The 21,543-nt window shown below is 37.8% G+C and overlaps 1 protein-coding gene across 1 annotated transcript in view; it reads right to left on the bottom strand.

The window, feature by feature from the left end:
- The window catches only part of GPR158 (G protein-coupled receptor 158), a 476,701-nt gene that overhangs the window by 201,977 nt on the left and 253,181 nt on the right, over positions 1 to 21,543 (bottom strand). Inside the window, exon 4 of the mRNA XM_058297805.2 lies at positions 2,859 to 3,082. Within this exon, the coding sequence (XP_058153788.1) occupies positions 2,859 to 3,082 (224 nt within the window). The remainder of the gene's footprint in view (positions 1 to 2,858; positions 3,083 to 21,543) is intronic.

Here is a 21,543-nt window from a genome sequence, read left to right on the forward strand (position 1 = left end):
TGCAGCAACTTGCTCCACAGTTTAACTTTTTGAGGAACTTCCAAATTGTTTTCCAAAGTAGCTACCCCATTTTACATTCTCAACAGCAATGAATGAGTTTAAATATATACATACCCTCACTAACACTTGTTACTGTCAGTCGTTTTTATTTTTATCCATGCTAGAAGCAATGAAGTAGCATCTTATTGTGAGTTTGATTTGCATTCCCCAATGACTAATGATTTTGAGCATCTTTTCTTGTGCTTATTGACTATTTGTATATATTCTTTGGAGAAATATCTACTCAGATGCTTTGTAAATTTTTAAACTGCCTTATTGGAGTTTTTATTGTTCAGTTGTATGTGTTCTCTATGTAGTCTTGATATTAGTCCCATATTAGATATATGATTTGTAAATATTTTCTGCCATTCTATTAGTTTACTTTTTACTTTCCTGATTGTGTCCTTTGAAACATATTAAACAATTTTAATTTTGAAGTTCAAATTTATCTATTTTTTTCTTTTTTCTTCATTACATCTAGGCGATGAAGATTTTTCTAAGGTTTTTCTAAAAGATTTTATAGTTTTAGCTCTTATATTCAAGTCTATGATCTATTTTGAGTTAATTTTTTATATGTTGTGTTAATACCATTTTATAGAGAAGAAACCTAGAACAAGAGAGCTTAAGCAACTTCCCCAGGCTATCACAGTTTGCAAGAGGCTGAGACAAAATTCAAAAATAAACAATCTAAATCTCCAGAGTCTGCACACTTACCTATAATCGTTATGCCACCTTAATATTGCAAATGGAATCTTTTTTTTTTTCAAAAGAGATGTGAATTCATAGGTTATGTGGATTTTATTCTTTTAATTATTAATGGGTAGAGAATGTAATGGGACACCCCTAAGAAAAATGTCAATGTTGCTCCAAAAGTGATCATTATGTTTCTGCCTCATTCCAAAAAAATGCTGCAAAGATGCACAAAAATGTTAAAAAGCAAAACCAATGTCTATGTGCTATAAATCTACAATTCCTGTCCTAAAAATGTTTTATTGTTTTTACAATTAATCCATTGCTTTTATTAATTGAAATCAGAAGTGCACATTGTACCAAACATTACTTTTCTTAAATATATCAGATCTATAGTCACTGATAATTAACCTATTTTTTCCCCTAAAAATACCCCCTTTATTTATGTCACAGTCCGTAAAATCTAACTAATTCTTCAAAAGGTGGCTATATTGAAACTAGATAGTGGCCTATTTACCTATTCCACCTAGTTTGTATGTAAGGGAATTTCCCCCAGATAGCACATGAAGGAATCTTTTTTCACAGTCGCTCTGTAAAGTAGAGCCCATGCAGAAGCAAACCTGCCATTTCACACAAAAGCCCAGGGAAATTCAAAAGAATAATACCTTTGGCAATGTTAAGTATTATTAACATAGATTAAGGCATTGGTCTAGCCAGAGCTATCTCAGGTTTCTTACTATAAATTATAATATTCTACCTACCAAATATGATGGACTCATTAAACACAGCAATCACTAAAAATTAAAATCAATTACAATTCATAAAGAACTATGTATTATCCACTATGTAAATGATTACAGTATATCAGAGAGACTTTCAGAGTGGTTTAAATAGACCTTCAATTCTACCTGTTCTAGTGGCAGGCTTTTAAGAAACCAAGTAAACTCATCTAATTAACACTCTCTAGATAGTTTCCTGTTCTACATAGCTACTACTTTATTATACATTCAATTTAGCACCTACTTTGTTGCAAAAGAAAGACAAGTATTGGTTAAGTGAATAGGAATTTGCCTGTTTACACTTCCTTGCTGACTAAGAGCTTACTCTGTGTCCTAAGCTTCTGTTAATAAAATTTTCTATTTAAGATAACTCTGAGGTTGATAACATTAGCATAATGAGTACTGTTTTATAGAATCTCTAAAGATATTTTGATTTTTTTTTATGTTGGCTGGAAGACTTGCAAAAGATACCATTCACAGAGGGCTGTTTTCTTTTTTTAATTTTTAATGGGTACACTTTATACTTTCAATGAGTCCTGTAATCTGAGCCACTCTGTACAATTTTGCCAGCATGAAGGGGTCATCTGAATTCAGAAAAGGTGAAAAATATATGCTTTGTTTTTCTTTCCAATGGCACAAGTTTCTGAAAATAGCAGAACCACAAATTCTGACCCAACACAGTGCTGAAGATAATTAATTGGTAACCAACAAAAGAAAGGTTCCCCACAAAGTTTTGCCCTGTACATTTTTTATCATTTTGACCAACCCTGACTGAGAAGCATACAAATCCTCATCCTCCTCTTTGACTGCTCAGAACAGAAGCAAAGGACGTACTTTTTCAAAAGCCATTCAAGCCCTTCTCAGGTCACTATTATCCTGGGACACTAATATAAGACCAAATACAAGGTCATGAACAAATTCATTCTTCAAGGTACAACATACTTAAAAATGGTCAAGAGTCCATTTAGCACCTTCAAATATGGCCAAGAGAAATAAAAATGAAACATAATAAACATCAGAAGGCTTTCTAGATATGAAAAAAATCAATACAATACTGGCGCTGGTAGAATAAGTTCCTCTAGAAACCAAGGAGATGAGGAGAAGAGTCCTTTAAGGCAATGGGTCACTCAAGCTCTAGGCTAAACAGAGGGGGAAACTCTATAGAAGAAAATGCTGTCATAAATTTTACCATTATTAATCCCTATTTCTCCTGGGAAACGAAATAATATAGTTTGCATACTCTAGGTCAATCATTTTATGGAAAGACTTCTGCTTAGAAGGTAAACAATAAGGTTTGAAAAACGCTACTTGCTTAAAAAGGAAGGCCATAGCCAGGGTACCTGGGTTTACCTTTGCTTTGCGGAAATGGTAGACAACCAGCATGCTAATGAAGTCAAGCAGCATACACAAGGCTTGGAAGGAGATGATGGCAAGTCGCAAATACTTATCCTCCTCCACAGAGCAGGGGCTGTCATCAGCACAGTAGGGGCAGCCCTCCTTGCAGGGCAGGCAGATGTGAACTTCTTCTGACACATCTTTTGCACTTTCTATAAAATGGTGATCTGGATCCCTTCCTGAAAGTTCCAAATAAAAGCACATTGTCATTGCATCTCTGAGATGGATGAGACTGAGTACAGAGTCAAAACACATCTTTGCCTCTTCATTCTTTCCCCATTTATTAAAGACATTTTATCAACCTGGGAAGGTTACTTTACCCTAGGACTCCAAACAAAATTATGTTTATTCCTTTGATTTTTAAAAACTAGCACTCAGAGTAATTCAGGACAATGAGCGATAGTGAAAATAAAACTCCTTGTGGGCAGGGCACAGTTTCCTGCATCTTTTGTATCTTTAAACACCACTTACCAACTAATATTCCCTATGTCACAAACCATCCTCCATAAGTGTTGGTTAAAGTGTTAACCAGGCAGAAATAGAAGAAAGTGGATGTCTTTTCCTTACCAAGTAACTGTGCCCAATAGTTTTGCAACTTCTTAACCTAGATGGCACAGAATCCAAAATAAGTCTTTGCACCTTCGTTCAGAAGAGATTCATCTTGTAAATTTGTTAGGCCTAAATTAGATTAAATGGTACTTAATCCACAGTTGTTCCAAGTGCAATTGTCTAAGGATAGGGCTTCCTTTACCCAGAGAGCAACCCACACATACAGGCTGTCATGTAATTCCACACTCTGAATACCCATAGGACATTTTCACACTGTTAGCTAGTTGCTGCTGTTGATTTTTCCCTTTAATCTTATTTTCTTTTTCTCAGTTATCAAATTTACCTCTGAAGCCCAATAGGTAAAGAATCTCTTTAATTCTTGAGTGGATTTTAGCACTGACAAATATCCAATTAACAACGTAGACTAAAAAACAACTATTTCTGACTCGAACTCAACATGGCAGACATTTGTGAATATGTACCCATTTCAATATATAACACAACCTTGATTAACTGAGGAATTTGGGAAAGGGATGCTCCTGTTCACAGCATTTTAATAACACGAAGTTTAGCAGAAAATATTTCTTTCAATTCTTGTTAAAGGTTCACAATCTTTCGAAAATGTATTGTTTCCCTTCCTCAGTAAATACAATAGCAAAATCATAATTGAGAGTCTTTTTCTGGTGATTCAGGATATATCACAGTTTAAGCATCATCATTCTGCTACACAGTGAAAAGTATATGGATTTTGTGTTAAGCAGGCATGGTTCCACCCCGAGACAGCTCTGTAACATGAAGCAATTCACTTGACCACTTTGGGTCTTAATTAACTTAATCACAGATGTGAATTTTTATGGAGATTGAATGAAATTATATATATACATATGTCACTGGCTCTTTTTCCTCTTCTCCAAATGTGGGAGATGCTAAGAGGAATTAGAAGCTAGTTGGTACCTGCAAGAAAGGTACTATTCATAGAACAAGGAAGTGAGAAGAAAGAGTTGAGGCATGGAAGGGGTGTGTGGGAATGGCGAGCTCCATTTTAGACAAGTTGAATTTGAGGTTCCAATTCACCTTCCAGGAGAAATACATAGTAAGAAGCTAGAAATAATCCAGGGAGAAAGATCAGTAACAGAAAGAACCTACAGAGAGCTCTGGGCATGGGTATGAGATGAGTAGAAAACAAAGAGATCAAGAATCTAGACCCCTAGGAGAAGTTTCTATCATGTCATAAAGCTAAGAAAACTGGGAGTTGCTGGGAAATGCTGTGATGTGGTCAAAGTTGATGAAGACTGAAGAAAGACTATGAGCTTTAATGATTACTTCATCCATCACTGACCTTCAAGACAGAGGCTTCCAAAGAGGTAGAGACTAAAAATAGGTTCTGGGCTTACAGTGTGCAGGAGACACAAACTCAAGGAATGGCGAGGCCCAGAGGTCCACAGTAAGCAGCATCAGGGCCTTAGTGCCAAGCAGACAACGACTCCGTTAACAAGCAGCTCTCCAGGCCTGTACATGAAGTCAGAAAGGGCACTGAACTGAGTCAGACAAAGGTCTCGAGGTTTCAGTGGGTTTGATGAGAATGCCTAAAATGTCAAGAGGTACAGAGCAGTACAAGAAGTTGCATTTTAGGAGACAAGAGAGCGTGAACTAGCATAAAGAGAACCCTCATAGAAAGATAAATTAGTAAAGAAAAAGGAACCTTTGTGAAATTACCTTTCCTAACCCAACCTCTGCTTTCTTCATCTAAATAGGCTGACAGGGAAGCGGACTTGGCCCAGTGGTTAGGGCGTCCACCTACCACATGGGAGGTCCACAGTTCAAACCCCGGGCCTCCTTGACCCGTGTGGAGCTGGCCCATGCACAGTGCTGATGCGTGCAAGGAGTGCCGTGCCATGCAGGGGTGTCTCCCGCATAGGGGAGCCCCACGTGCAAGGAGTGTACCCCGTAAGGGGAGTCACCCAGTGCGTAAGAAAGTGCAGCCTGCCCAAGAATGGCGCCGCACCCACGGAGAGCTGACACAACCAGATGACTCAACAAAAAGAGACACAATTTCCCGGGCCGCTGATAAGGATAGAAGCTGCCACAGAAGAACACACAGCGAATGGACAGAGAGCAGACAACTGGGGGACGGGGGAGAAGGGGAGAGATATAAATAAATCTTTATAAATAAATAAATAAATAAATAGGCTGACATTTCCTCTAAGATTTTAGAAGTTCCTCATTGCCTTTAAGCCAAACAGTCTACAGTATTTACTTTTTTTTTTAAGATTTATTTATTTCTCTCCCCTCCCCACCCCCCCCAGTTGTCTGTTCTCTGTGTCTATTTGCTGCGTCTTCTTTGTCCACTTCTGTTGTTGTCAGCAGCACGGGAATCTGTGTTTCTTTTTGTTGTGTCATCCTGTTGTGTCATCTCTCCATGTGTGCGGCACCATTCCTGCGCAGACTGCACTTTCTTTCACGTTGGGTGGCTCTCCTTACGGGGCGCACTCCTTGTGCGTGGGGCTCCCCTACATGGGGGACACCCCTGCGTGGCAGGGCACTTCTTGCGTGCATCAGCACTGCACATGGGCCAGCTGCACATGGGTCAAGGAGGCCCGGGGTTTGAACCGTGGACCTCCCATGTGGTAGACGGACACCCTAACCACTGGGTCAAGTCCGCCGCCATATAGTATTTACTTTTAATACACATTAAAGTTGGGACGTTGCTCATATCTGTAAAGTAGAATCCTCCAAGTTAGTATGACCAGAGACTACCAAGCACTTAATAGTGCTGAAACCAGTCCAGCCTGGAAACTCCTGCAGCGTATTTGCTGCTTAGTAAATTGAGCTTGTTAGAGTTTATGACAGATGGCTATGTCAGGCAGTCTCATCACATCTTGGCTACATTTGACAAGTCCCTCATCTTCGTAGAATTTTCAATCATTTTTAACCAATTGAATTTTGAGAGTTCCTCCTTGCTCAGAACCAAATCTATAGTCTATTTCTAATAAAAGTACACAGCCTAACCTTATCCTGGACTTTTCTCGTAACCATTATTTTACCTTTGCCCAGATTTCCTCATCTTTAATTGTTATTCTGCAGTAGAAGAGACATTTCTCTAAGGCACTCCAAATCACAAATGGCATACGAGATAAAAGAACTTGGAGACTCTTTCCTCAAATTTTTCAGCATTTGACAGAAAACAAATTCTTATTCAGTTAAACAACTATTGACTGAGTGTGAAAGTATGTGGCAGGCATTGTTTTAGTAGGATAAACCAGAGGAGAAAACAAAAGATCTCTCCCCTGTGGAAATTACTGAGAGAAAACAGTAATAAGTAAATAATATTGTGTGTTAAGACTAAAAAGTGTCAAGAGAAAAAAAAAAGTGGAGCAAGGTCAGGGCTATCAGACATGCTGGGCTTGGGAGTTGCAGCTTTAAATGAAGCGGCCAGGGTAGGTTACAGTTAAAAGGTGATATCTGAGAAAAGATTGAGGGCGGTAGGGGAGTCAGCCATTCTTCTGAGTGAAAAGAACTCCAGTCAGAGAGACAGCCAGGACCAAGGTCCTGGGGTGGGCGCATGCGCTGCACAATGAGCAACTGCAAGCAGGCTAGTATGGCCAGAGCGGAGTGAGTGTGGGGACAGCAGGAGAAGATGAGGTCAGAGCAGATACAGGGCCAGGTCCTATCAGGCCTGGGGCCACTGTACGGTCTCTGCTTTTATAACAGAGACCATGGCAAGGATTTTGAGCAGAGGAGTGACCAAAATATGTGTAGAGAATATCCTGTAGCAGCAAGGGTCCCAACAAGGAGACTGGTGCGGTGCTATGGCAGTAATCCAGGTGAGACGTGGGTGGCTTGGACTCCAGTGGTATAAAAAAACAGGTTGGTTTCAGATATAGTTGGATGGTGAAGTTGACCAGCTTTTCTGATGAGATGGCCACAGAATGAGAGAGAAAGAGAAGAATCAAGGACTTCTCCAAGGGGCTTGAAATGCACAAGCGGAAGAATGAAGATACCACCAACTAACGCGGGGAGAATGCGTGTGGGGGAGATTTTGGAGAAGTTCTTAAGTTCGAACTGGACATGTTGATTTGGGGGTGGCTACTAGAGACCCAAGTGATGAGGCCAAGTAGGCAGCTGGAAATAGAAGTCTGGAGTTTGCAAAAACTCCCTGCACTAGAGAAATCTGAAATTCACTGGCATTTAGGTCGTATTAATATTTAACGTCGTGAGGCTGAATGAGACTACCACAAGAATGAGCGTAGACAGAGAAGCCTCCAAGGGCCCTCCTGTATCAACGCCAAACAAAACCCAATCACCCAAAAAAACCCCAGCCCTGCTTCACAGTTTAAAAGAGATATTGCATCATTTCTTTCCCTAACTGCAAATGGAGAACTATGTGACAGAATATTTTCCCCTCTGGGTTTAAAAGTGATGGTAAGGTTCCACCCCAAATAAATACCCTTTATAAAAGAAAAAAAAGTGATTTGCCACTATCAAAGGGCTAAATCTGTTGTTCCTTGAAAGCAGAACCTGAGGTAAGTATTTGGATATAGACATTTGACTTTGGGAGGTGAACCCTGGAAGCAGGAGTGAAAAATCAGCTACGGTGGCAGAGGGATGAAGGAAAAGCTAATAAGCATTACTGAGTTGGATATCACTGTGGAAAATAGGGGTTCGATTCTACTGGGAACCCTCTAAAAATGGCATGCAGTGCCCCTCAGATTTGTCTCTCAGAAATGTGGGGGCTGGGCACTTATCCAGTAACTGTCGCCCCCATTGGGTGAGAGGTGTTCTGAGGGGACCCTGAACCTCCCCACTCTCTGGACAAGGGTGGAATAAGCTTAGATGACTTCTGCTGTCTCACATTAAGATACCATTCATCTAATATCCAACTGGAATGCCACCTCCTAGATTTGAACAACATGCTAACCATGTGCTGGCCATAGAGAGGTGATCAAGCTTACAATCTGGAAGATCACTCAGACAACTCTAAATATGACATTAAATATTTTACTATGCATTTACAGGCAGTTTAATTTGTAGAAGTAGCTTACTACTTGCCTTCTGTCTTTTTCTTTGCTTTATAACAGTACATCTCAATCAATTGGTAAAAGACAGTCAAGAGTACAGTGCAGGGCTTGCAGTTCAAACTACTGCGCCTAGAAGTAGAGCTCTTTCTCGTTGGCTTGTTATGTAGTAACCGAACTGCTGTAAGAGGATCTACTCAAATACACTGGACTGATCAATCTACCCTAATCAAATAGGGTTTTTAAGGTCTGAAGGACCAACACACTTAAATAGTCATCACACAACCTTCACTACAAGTTAGCAAAAAAGTGGCAAAACTGTTTCTAACTCAGATCTTGCTAAATTCAACAACATTTGAGGAATACTGTCAAAAACACATAAGACGTTTTGCAACATTCTAAACATTTGAAGATCAATATTTGTTTTATCTTCTTAAGACATACTCTAAGGTATAAAGAAGGAGTTTCTTCTGCAGTTACCAATGTAGTATGTTCTTTCTGAAATTTACATTTGTGAGGTAAATTTCTATAAATAATTTTAATCATCTACATTATATAATTGATTAATATAATAATATTAATATGTTTATGTAACACATTAGGTTCTGTTCTCTCATTCTTTTTCTTGTTAGGAAAATCTTATTTGTAAATCAAACTTAGGTATCATTTCTGCATTATGATAGAGTTAAACATTTCTTTCATTAATCCACTTTTTAAATACATCTATCTTTCCTAATTCTGGCTCCTCTACATTTTGGTAATTTGCTATTCATGTAAATCAAGGTGTTTTGTAGTAATCACAATATTATCCATTTCTGATTTAGTGGAGAGACTGAGAGCCTTGTCTATATTCAACTATTGAAGTAGAGAGGGGGAAGGAGGGTGGATTCTGGAATGCATGAATCTCACACAGTTCTGTTGAACAAACCACTCTCGCTGTCCAAAGTTAGACTAAAATATACCTGCTATACCCCATTATCCTTTTCGCCAGCCTCGTGCCCAGAGATCTGCCCCACCATGATGAGACTGAGCCTCTCTGTCTCTGTTCACTTCCCTTCCTGACGGCCTGAGCCCCTTTTGGTCCTGTGCTCTTCTACAGTGTTTATTGCTGGAGTTCCACAGATTCAAACACTGGGCCTGAGTAACCAAGGAGCTCTCTAAGAGTAGGGCAATGGCTGTATATCTTTATTTCTACCGAAATTAATATTACAAAGACCCAATATCCTGGGCCACAGAATACAACCGTGCATGCAGGACTCATCACGGAAAAGCTCAGGCACACCATTATCTCCCCCAGGCAGGAATGGAATAAGAGCTAACAGAGTTATGTCTGCTCAGGGGCTGGAAATTAGATGTGACCCAAGCCAGTCTATATTTCCTGATACAGGTGATACTGAATTAGATTAGTTAGATGAACATTTCAATATTCATGGATAAAAGGCAATTTTTTAGAAAATAAATTAGGATCACATTTTATTCTTCGTGCTCAAAAGTATCACATAATCAACTTACAAATGCCAAATAGTGAAGTGGTATCATGAGAAATTCCCTCTTTAATAATTTTCTTGACTATTTTGAATATCAAATATCATGGCATTCTACATGGATACAAAGTGATAGAAGGAAGAGAATTCAAAACCACAAGGCAGAGAACTGATTTCTGAAGCTCGAGAAGCAACTAAAATTATGGATAAAACTTCCCATATTCAGTGTTTTATATAGGACTGAATGCACAATTAAATAGCCTGCTAGTTCTAAAAATAATTTATTCATTTACTCTGAGGTTTTCTATCTAGATAAGGGAATATATACAGCTAGTAGATATTATACTACTATCGATTATAATAATGGACTCTCTATTAATCTACTGAATGGTCCCTAAAGTTTATAATTGTTTGAAATGGAAGTTCCTTGATGACAGGGGCCATGATTTATGTACCTCTTTTTACAGTCAGTACCAAATGTAGTATTTTATACATATTGCATACTCAGTAAATAGTTGCTAATGATGAAAGTGTTCTCCCAAAAGAAGATTATTATTATAATCATCTTTACTTTTAAATAGTGCTTTTAATTTCTCAGAGCTTTCATTCTATTTTCTACTTGATTAATGTAAAGTAATCAAGTCTTGGGCAAGTAACTTAATTTTTGTATTTTGATTTATCTATCTGTAAATACCTCACAAAAATGTATGAAGATTAAAGTACATAAATAAAAGAAATTTTTATCATGTGAAATGACACTATACCCACCAAATTTGAGATAAATGTTTGAGATATTCTATCTTAGAATAAAGACTAAACAACATACTCCCTACAGAATATCTCCCCCCCCCCCCCGTGGAATACAGCTGAATATAATTTTAAAGAGTCTGCAAACTTGAATTCAGAAATATTCTTTTTAAAAATTTTTCTTTACATCTCTAGAGGAGACAATTTCAGATATCCATTGTTATTTTTTAAAGGCTGGTTTTCTTTTGTTGTGGCTATATAAAAGAAACTATACCAAATAGAATGCCGAGCCAAAGACAAACAAATCCTTCTCCTATATACTTAAACAAAAGTCACAATGATGAGACTTTTGATAAAATCTGAAAGTCAGTGTGTTTTAGTCAGCCAAAATACCAGAAATCCATTGGCTTTTTATAAAGGGCATTTATTTGGGGTAGGAATTGACAGATACCAGGCCATAAGCATAAGTTACTTCCCTCACCAAAATCTATTTCCACGTGTTGGAGCAAGATGGCTGCCGACATCTGTCAGGGTTCAGCTTCCTGGGTTCCTCCCTTCCTGGGGCTTGCTTCTCTTTCCTCTGTGTGCTTACTTCCTGGGGCTTCAGCTTAAGACTTTAGCATCAAACTCCAATATCAAAACTCCAAAATTTAAAACCTTCCAACTCTGTCTGTTGCCATGTCTTTTATCTGTGAGTCCCCGCCCACCAAGGTGCAATGACTCAATGCCCTACTGGCACAAGAATCCAATATAATCTAATATGTCCAGAGGAAAAGACCACTTTACAAACATAATCCGATATTTCTTTTTGGAATTCATCAATAATATCAAACTGCTACATGGTGTTAAAGGAAAAACTGCTTGAGGACAAATCAGGAGCAATCGGCTCTATGTGGACAAAGAAAAGTGAAGGCAGGTATGAAAGAATGATGCCTGCTGGCTGGGAAAGCAGGAGCTCCCAAAGGCCATGGAGAAATAAGCTGACATGAGAAAGGGTGAGTGCTCCAGAGCAGGGGAAAGGGAAGTACCCTGGAGGTCCAAATGACTGCCGACTAGGAGATGCAGGTACTTCAAGGGCAGCTGACACCAAACTCATGTGTATCAGGTCATTTGCATGTCAGTCAGGAGATATAGGACATTTATATTAATGAGCTGTGGGCAAAGAACCAAACATCAGTTCAATGTCTGAAATATTTCAATATGGTCAAATCATGTAATTGAAGAGGTATTTAAGGTTCCATGGTAACATCATTTGGAATCAATTATTTAAACTGCAGAGTAGTCAAAACTTGTATTCATAGAACAAAATTCATAGCTCAAATATTTAAAATTAACATTGGAACCTACAACAATATGTCTCAGTGTGGCTTTATAAAAGGGGAAAAAACATTTATTTCCAGATAATATTTATACCCCCAAATTATAGTTTCCAGTGAGAATATATTTTTGCCAAGACTGTTAGAAAATATTCAGGGGAGAAGCTCTGAAGTGTGGGAATTCATTTGTTGATTGATTCATTCAATTAATATTTATTAAGTACCTGATATATGCTTGGCACTTTTCTATAAGCTTAGAATGTATCAGCAAGCAAAACAGAAAAAAAGGTCCTTAACCGTATGGAGTTTACATTCTAGTGAATTTCCTTCTTTAATGGGTAATACTATACAGATGATTTACTATATGTGTTCCTCAGAAAATAATAGTAATAATAATAGTTAAAATACACTTATCTTTCACATGTGCCATAATCGTCTCTAATATTTTAACAAAGATTAATGTACTCTTTCCTTTAAAGCTCTTTATAACTATTACAAAGACTACTATAGCTCTTTATAACTGTTAGAATTATAGAAAAATTATAATCCCAACACTAATATTTTATGGCTTCTAGTCAATTTTATTTAATGACAGGTAAAAAAGAACGATACAGAATAACATGGCTAATGATACAAAACCTGAAAACTGTAAAACAAAGGTAGAGTTGAAATAACTTTCAATTCAAGTCAAACTTCATACTCTCAAACCATTTATAGATAAGAATTCATTCAAAATGGCATTTTTATAGATGCTAGGAACAAACTAGAAAACAGGTAAGAATATTAAGTAATTACAGTTGACTTTGACACCTACGGGCAAATACGTTTAGAAACTATCTTGGAAGATGATCTCATTTGAAGATCTCAGTTCTAAGGAACTTGAAACACCTCCTCCATGCACAGAATCCCAATCTGCTCTGCTAAAGCTTGAAAACGCTTAAAGATGGCACTTGGAACTTGCAGATAAAATAAATATTCCCTGAAGACAAATGGCAAATATGTCAGGCTATTAGTTTTGGCAATAGCAGCCTTTCAGTTCTTTATAAGGGTGATCAAGTATGATGCCTTGAGCAAGAATGCAGGAAAAGATTTGGGGAGGAAGTTACATTAGTATTTCAGGACATTTGACAGCTTTGGGGAGTGTGAATGATAGCTAACATATCTGTTCACTATTAATTCTACATTTAGGAATTTTAAGTATTCACCTGTAAACACCAGCCTATCAAAACAAATTGTGACAAGATGTGAACAGTGTGTGTTAACCTATTTACTTGCTTTGACTCTTCTGACAACCAAAGAAACATAAAACTTCTGAGCATTTTCAAATACAAATATGGTTTTATATTAACATAAACTACTGAAAATATAAAGCTTAAAAAGGTTACATAATTCATATGTGCTTACTTATCAGAGTTACATGTAACTCTTAAAATTAAGAAAGTTATGTATGATATTTAAAATGAATAATACCAAAATTTTAAAACATCATACACATTGGCATTTATGTAAAAACTATGAAGTAAAAAGAATTAAGTTTGACCAACAGATTTTTTAATGACTTTTAAAATTCTTCTATATATATTCCAAAGAGTCTTTAATGAGCATGTCACTTTCTATAATAAATATTTTAAAACCACGTCCGTCTATATAGCAATAAATACAAAACATAAATTTTTGGTCCAAACCCCAAAGACCTAATTAAGCTACTCTGATGGCTTGGAGCTATGAACCCCTGAACTACACATTCTTAATCTTAATCCATCCCTGTGGGTGTGAATCCATTGTAAACAGGACCTTTTGATGAGGGTACTGGGGGCAAAGTCTGGCGCAGCTGATCTGGATGGGTGTTAATCCTATTACTGCAGGCCTTTAGGGAAGGCCACAGAGAGAAGCAAGAGGGAGCAGTCAGAAGCTGGAAGTCAAGAGGACCTGGAAGAGAAAAGAGAAACTGCCATCCTGGGCATTGCCATGTAACAGAAAAACCAAGGACCGAGGGTTGCCAGAAGCAAGGCTCCGAATGCCACCGACTTCTGGGAGAAGGCCTTGCTTTGCTGATGCCTCAATTTTGGACTTCTTGCCTCCAAACTGTGAGCCAATAAATTCCCATTGTTTATGCTGACCCATTGCATGGTATTTGTTTTAGCAGCTAGGAAACTATTTAATAAAATACATGTCAACACTACAATTATTGAAACAGTTCAGCCTTCTGAATTTGAACATAAATAATGTGCCGAAAATTAGATTTTTCTAGCTTTTAATTGTGATATAATGTTAAATTTACAGAAAAGTTGCAAGAATAGTAAACAAAAAAAATCTCATATTTTTACCTATTATCAATTGTTTACATCCTGCTCTATTTTCTTTATTGTTCATATTCCCTTGATTGAAAGAGTTTTATATATTTATACATATATAATTTTTTCTGAACCACTTAAAAGAAGGTCACAGATACTGTGCCCTTTTGCTGAAAAATACTCCTGTTTATATACCCTAGGAAAAAGGGGATTCTCTTACAAAACAAGATTATCAAAGTTGGGAAACTTAGTATTGATACAATATTGTTATCTAATATATAGTCCATATTAGAATTTCATCAATCGTCACAGTCATGTCCTTTATAGTTACTTATCTCCATCTAGGATGAAATCCAAGATCATAGATTGCACTTATTTGTCATGTCACTTTAGTTTCTAATCTGGAACAGTTCCTCAGTTTTTATTTGTCTTTTCTGATCTTGATATTTTTGAAGTGTACAGACCAGTTATCTTGTAAAACGTCCCTGGGTTTGGGTTTGGCTAATGTTTCCTCATGATAAAATCTGGCATATTACCACTTTTTGCCAGGAACACCACAGAAATGGCACTGTGTCCTTCTCAATGTGCCACAACGAGAGGTACCAGATGTCAGCCTATCCCAGTAATTAGTGATATCAACTTCGATGACTTGGGAAGGCAGTGGACAGATTTCTTCACTTTAAGGTTACTTTTTCCTTTGTAAATAACAAGTAATTTGTAGGGAGATATTTTGAGACTATGTAAATATCCTATTCCTTGTCAAAGTTTGCTAAAATTTGATTTTTAAGGTTTTCTTTTTCAACGCCAAACCTGAACAAAATGGGCATGTAAGAGTCCTACTCTCTGCATGTCACATTTTATTTTTTAGCCTGTGTGATTTTTATTATATAAGAAATGTATCTCTATCACAGAAAAACAGAAAACACAGAGGCAAAAGGAAAATAGAAATCATGAATAATTCTACTCTTCAGAGAAAATAATCACTGTAACTTAGTAAACAAACTTCTAGATTTTTATGACACAGGTTAATATATAGACAAAATGGGAGCATGGTATGAATAGTGTTTATAATTTGTTCTTTTTACTTGACAGTCTATAATTAGCATCTTTCCAAGTATATCAGATATATATATATCTCCTTTCTTAATATCTGAAAAATATTTTATTGTCTGCAAAATCATAAATTATTGATATAGGACATCTAAGTTGCCTCCAATTTTTCAATACTATAAATTCTTTGATAAAATATTTGTATATAACATCTTTTTCGATCTTTAGATTGTATTTCCTTGGAATAAAACCCTAGAAGTATCAAATTGCTAGGTCACAAAGTTATCCACATCTTTACAGCTTGTGGCACAACTGTCAAAACTATATCCCAGACAGTTTTCTTCTTATATTCTATAGAAGAAATATCTTAAATTTCTGCTTTATTAAAAAATGAGTTGAAGAGGGTAGTGTGTATTAGAGCATAAAATTATATACTTCAGGTCTTCATACCACTGTAAACATTATGTAGAAAGTTTACCATAGTGTTAAGGGTTTTGCTGATGAAGATTCTTAAAATACCACTTGTATAAGACTGTTTCCACAATAGCAAAAATATAACATTTGGACGTTTGAATATTTGAAAAGTAATCATGCCTAAACTAGCACTTTAAGGCCAGGTAAATATTAAAACTCTTAAATTTGACCTAGTTTCCTAATATTAGATGGTAAATTGTATTTCACTCAAGACCGGCCACATTTGTTGTTTATGGGTATTGCAATATGTTCTGGGCAGATGTGGATCTGTCCTGAAAGCTTATAAACCACTCCAGCCTTCGAATCTCCTAGAGTCTTTGATTGATCCTGCATCACTCCACAATTCTCCTCCTAGTCAACCTCATTCCCCAGTCTTCAATTTCCAACCACATTCTGACCTCTGAGCTTTCTGAATGCTGGTTATATAGCCAACTGCCTATTGGACATTCTCTCTTGGATGTCTCAGTGTCCCTCAAAATTACAGATCCAAAATGAAGTCATGACTTACGATGATCATCTCCCCCAGAAACCTGGTCCTCTTGCAGTATCTTTATCTCATCTCATCTTATCCATTCAATTATGCAAATCAGAAGTTCAGAGTCATCTATGATCCCTTCCTTTCTTTCATTCTTTAAATCTAATCCATCATTAAATGCTGTCCATAGAGTTCTAAATATTTCTGGAATCTGAGCACTTCTGTCATCTCAGCTAAGACCTTTCCAGTCCCAGCGCCCATCATTTTTCCCAGGGATGACCACACTTCACTAAGCTCATCAATTCTGCAGCCACTCTCTGTAATGCAGACAAAGCAACATCTTCAAGATGGAAATCCCAAGGTATCACCCTATTTAAAGTCATTATAATGGCAATCCCCCCTATATTTGGTATTAAGAGGAAAATCCTCAGCAGGGTTTACAAAGCCTTGCATTGTCAGTCCCGTACCTAAATCGCCAGCCTCATCTTCTACCAAATCCCTCTATCTGTGCTAAAGCCTGGCAGGCCTTGTTTGTACCACCTTCATTTATGCCCACAGGGAATTCGTATACACCATTCTCTCTGCCTGGAGTGCTCTCACCTTAATTTTTCTACTTAAACCTTGAGATTCAATCCCTCAAATCTCAACCTGCATGTCACTTCCTCTGGAAAGATTTTTCTGACCTCAGGGTCTTCCTGCTGCATTATTTCACAGCATTGCATATCTTTCTTACATAACACTCATAACAGTAGAAATTGTACATTATTCTGTAATCATTATATTAATGTCTAATCCCCCCTTCACTGATCATCCCTAAACATACTATATCCCACTAAAATACGTGTTATGAGAATGGGGGCTTTTATCCAGTGGTTTATCTCCAATGCTTAATACAATATTTGGCACATATATATCATTAAATATATTTTGACAAATGGATTTCAGATATATAAATCAATCAGCAAACCAGTCCATCAGAGGTCTCTTTTTGGGAAGCCTTGTGGACCACAGAGAAAGGGAATGGCTCTAGAAAAGGGAGTTATAGCTTGACCTTCACAAGACCATATCAGGACCCCTCCTCCCTCCATTCCACCGGTATGCAAGAAAAAGAGGAGGCACAGACAATGAACATAAGCCAGCTGGGAGTAATGAAGATAGCATCAGACAGTAAGATATAAATAATGCTCATCAGAAATCATTATTAGGGTAAACATCCTTTTCTATTCTATACTCATATTTGCTTTTTCATTAGAACTGGAGTGAACATATTCATCCATCAATGCTTGGAGTTAAAATGCTGTGGTGAGCAAACCAGGAAAAGATATACATTTGTCATTTCATTGTTTTAGTATGGACAAGTAATCTGCTTCCAGTCTTTAATTTAATAATATCATGTCCAAAATTAAGTGGGAAAAGGTTCGTATACATAGTGGCTCCAGCTCATTCAGGAGATTTTGCTTTATTAGAGGTTCATTACTTGTAATATCCATAAGGAGAGAACAGATAGCAGATGGTGGTTCTATTTAGCTGTTATACAAAAAGATTTCTGTTGTTAGGACGTGATATTGCATACCCCCCAATTTTTCACACCATGCATTCAGTATTTGCTAGTACACTTTCTTATACTTACATCATAAATGAATAATGTGAAAATAGGCTCAAAATGAAGCCCAATGCAAGCATTTGAAAATTTATATTCCTTCACTATGAATATTAGTCAGAGTTCAATCATTCCCTTATTTCCAGATGCTTGCCTTCACATCTTATATTCACTTTTCTATTATCTCCCAAATTTTTATTTCATACAAGAGATTTTGGTGGCATTTTTAAAAATTTAGACAAAAATACAACCTTAAAACCTCCAACAGATCTTGGAAAGATTCTTATATGAATTATAAAATTGTTCGGCACACAGAGACCCAATAAGTACCATACCTAAAAGACCTAACTCTATTCACACTAATATAACAATCATAATCATTTTGAGGGTACCGTATGTTATCTCACTTACCCCATTCCTTCCTTGTCAATAAGGAAAGAGTCTCAAAATATGTAGGAATCTTGTCTGAGTCCTCCACTAGGAAGTGGAGACAGTTCAAGTAAATGGTTGAACTAGGATCCAATCCTAAGTTAGATTTACTCCAAAGTCCCTGCTTGTAACGATTATTTTATACTAAGGGTGGATATTCAGCTCTGAGGTTAGCAGCCAGTCAAGTCCAAAATGCTATGGAGTGATGTGCCCAAATAGTTGAACATAGTCATAGATATGGTAAATGAACTGTCAATGCTACAAGTGGACTGGCAACACTGAGGTCTCTGCCCACTGACAAGAGACCCCATCTGCCAGACACATTTAGCTACTAGACTCCAATGTCTAGAGTGAGGTCTAAATGAAAGGAAATAGGAAAACTAAAAATTAGGCAAAGGACTGAGGTGGAATGGTGCAAAGCAATTAGATGCACTGGAGTAAAAGTTATTAGGACAAGGTATTGGCATTGTACCAGACCAAAGGCTGAAGTCAACCAGCTGATTCTGAGAAAGGTATAAACTGGTGTTAAAGCTCTTTTAATCTATTCCACCTAAGTTTCACATTGGTACTAGAGACTGATATTTAGCTTGGTCTGCAGAATGACAGATAGCTTCAGCTCTCCAGCCATGAAACAGGAGAGAGAGAGAGATGGAGACCCAAGCCTGACAAGAAGAGGTCCATCCCAGAGAGAGGTAAGCCTTGCTTAACAGCTTGCCTTAGACCTCACATCTTCTAAATTGTACCTGCTTTCAAAGAGCTTCCTTACTTTTGCTTCCAAACCATACATTTTTTAAAATCTCTAACTATGTTTTTGTCCTTTTTCCCATCATAAGGTTCTCATTACAATACCATTGGAATTGATAAAGCAGGACTGTCATTTTTAGGCACAGCTCATTCACAAACTGGGTTCATGTGGAAATACACATGAGCTGAAGTCAGTCCAAAAGACTAGCGAAATGAGACCAAAGGACTAGTGATACGTCCACATACAAGAAAAAAGAATTCATACCACGAAAGACAGTTTTGAGGAAGATAAGCTTGTCACAAGTTTCTGTGTCATCTACCTGGAAGTGAACAGCCAGGATTTACCAAGACAGTTATACATCAGGACTTGGCTATCCTGAAATCCTACTACTGTCCAGCCGTCAGAGCCTATTAACTCACATAGGACCAGCCATGTCAAGAGAGGTGCCAGGAGCAGGCTCAGGCTGTCAGCACAGTGCTAAATCATGTCATGTGGACATCTCCTTGTTGGTCTTTACAAGCTCTCTCTTCCCTGTGGGCCTAGGCCTAGGTAAAGATTTTAAAGCACATCACATTTCGACAGGAATTTTAACAGTCACCTTCACCTATTCTCTGTGATGAGCACCATGTCTTAGCTCCTCTTGCAGACTAGGAGGGACTGTAGGAATTTCAGGTCTTGCTCTGGATTCACGACTATACACTAAGTGAATTTTCTCTGCGAGGTGCATCCTTTCTGTGTTCTGGGCCCCGTTCTCACGAGCAGGCACCTCCTTCCCTCAGGTCGCCCCTAGTTCCCAGGATTCTTCTTTACGCCTCCCCCGCCCCCCAGGGTAGCACTGTTTGCTACAGATTTCTCTGTCACATCTTCCTTCCAACTCATGCAGAACCCGTTTTCCAAATGCTTTAGAAACTTGTCATCCAATATGATAAAATAGCTGAGACGAGGTGCCATTGACCATTGGTACGGATGATTATCTCTTTACATGTATCATAGTGTTTGTTTATGCAGGCAAGCATATATTTGTTCATTTCTTAACTACAGCTACTGACTGTCATGAGCCATTGCTGTGCCAGCAGGTGTATGTATGTTCTCTTGTTTTTTGTGTCCCCAACACCTTCTGTAGCCTCTGGTCCCAGGGCTGCCTGTGGCCATTCCTTACGTAGTGAATGCCTCCTAAAGATGGGATGAAGAAAATAACTGCTCACATAAGCTGTCTGGATGCTACGATTAAAAGACATGCTATATTAAAATGCAGCAATACGCCATATAGTACAATAATAAATCAATGTAAACTACAAAAAATGTTTGACTAGTCCTTGATTGAAGACTCTGGTAAATTGTAACTCCTATGCTTGGTCAGGTCGTAGTACTCTTTCCTTAGGGCAAGGAATGAAATGCTGGATTTTCATGCAACTTGGAAAGTCCATCAGGAAAGATGTTTTTGGTCAAAGAGCACTTTACTGACTTTAATTGATAACAGGTAGCTAGCTATCTGCTCTGTCGTTGAGGAATATTCGGGTTAAATAACATGCCAAAGTCAAAGCTGAATCAACTTTAGGCACAACTGCAGATGATCTTTCTGAAAACTGTAGCCTCCTTTCCACAACTGCAATGTGTATAGCAGGGAGACTCAGGCGGAGAAGCAGTCTTTTCTTAGATATAGTAGGTCCAGTGAAAAACACTAGCTTTTAAAATAAGCAAGAAAGTAGGAGTGTGCAAATTAAATTAAGTTGCTAAAGGTCAACCAGTTTTTCCTGGTGGTGTTATAAGCAAATGGCATACTCATTCTCTGGTTCTACAATATTTAGATGTTTTATTTCAGTCACATAGTGGGAACTGAGAACAAATGTGGGTAAACCAGACACAAAATACCTTCACAGAACATAAACTAAAACCTATTCCCTTAATCCTGCGGAGTGGAATCATATGTTGTGTCTGAACCACAAACGGGAAGAATGCCAAAGTATCTCTGGTATTGCCATGGTTTGGTATCAACATACATGTGCAGACACACTCACATGAGGTAAAGCATTTCCATTCTGAAAGTAAGTTATTCTCATTGTTATTGTATTAGTTTTCTATTGCTGCATAGGAAATTACTAGAAACATGGAAGTTAAAACAACACCTAGTTATTATCTGCCAGTTTCTGTGGATCAGAAGTCTGGGCAGAATTCCTTGGCTCTCTGCTCAGGGTTCCATTAGGCTGAAGCCAAGCTTTTGGCCATGCTACATTCTCTGCATTCTCATCTAGAGCTGAGGGTCTCTTCCAAGCTTATTTGAGTTCCCCGATTTCCTGTGGGCAGCCCATGGGGAATGTACGCAGCTCTCAAGGTCAACCTCAGGTCCTAGTTATGTGGTCCTCTCATAGGATAGCTTCTTCAAAACCAGCAGGAGAACCTCTTTCTCCAATGGTATAAGATAGAGTGATTTTACCATCACTTTCCCACAAAACAGAACATAA

This window comes from Dasypus novemcinctus, chromosome 5, assembly GCF_030445035.2.
Source record: "Dasypus novemcinctus isolate mDasNov1 chromosome 5, mDasNov1.1.hap2, whole genome shotgun sequence".
Classification (NCBI taxonomy): domain Eukaryota; kingdom Metazoa; phylum Chordata; class Mammalia; order Cingulata; family Dasypodidae; genus Dasypus; species Dasypus novemcinctus.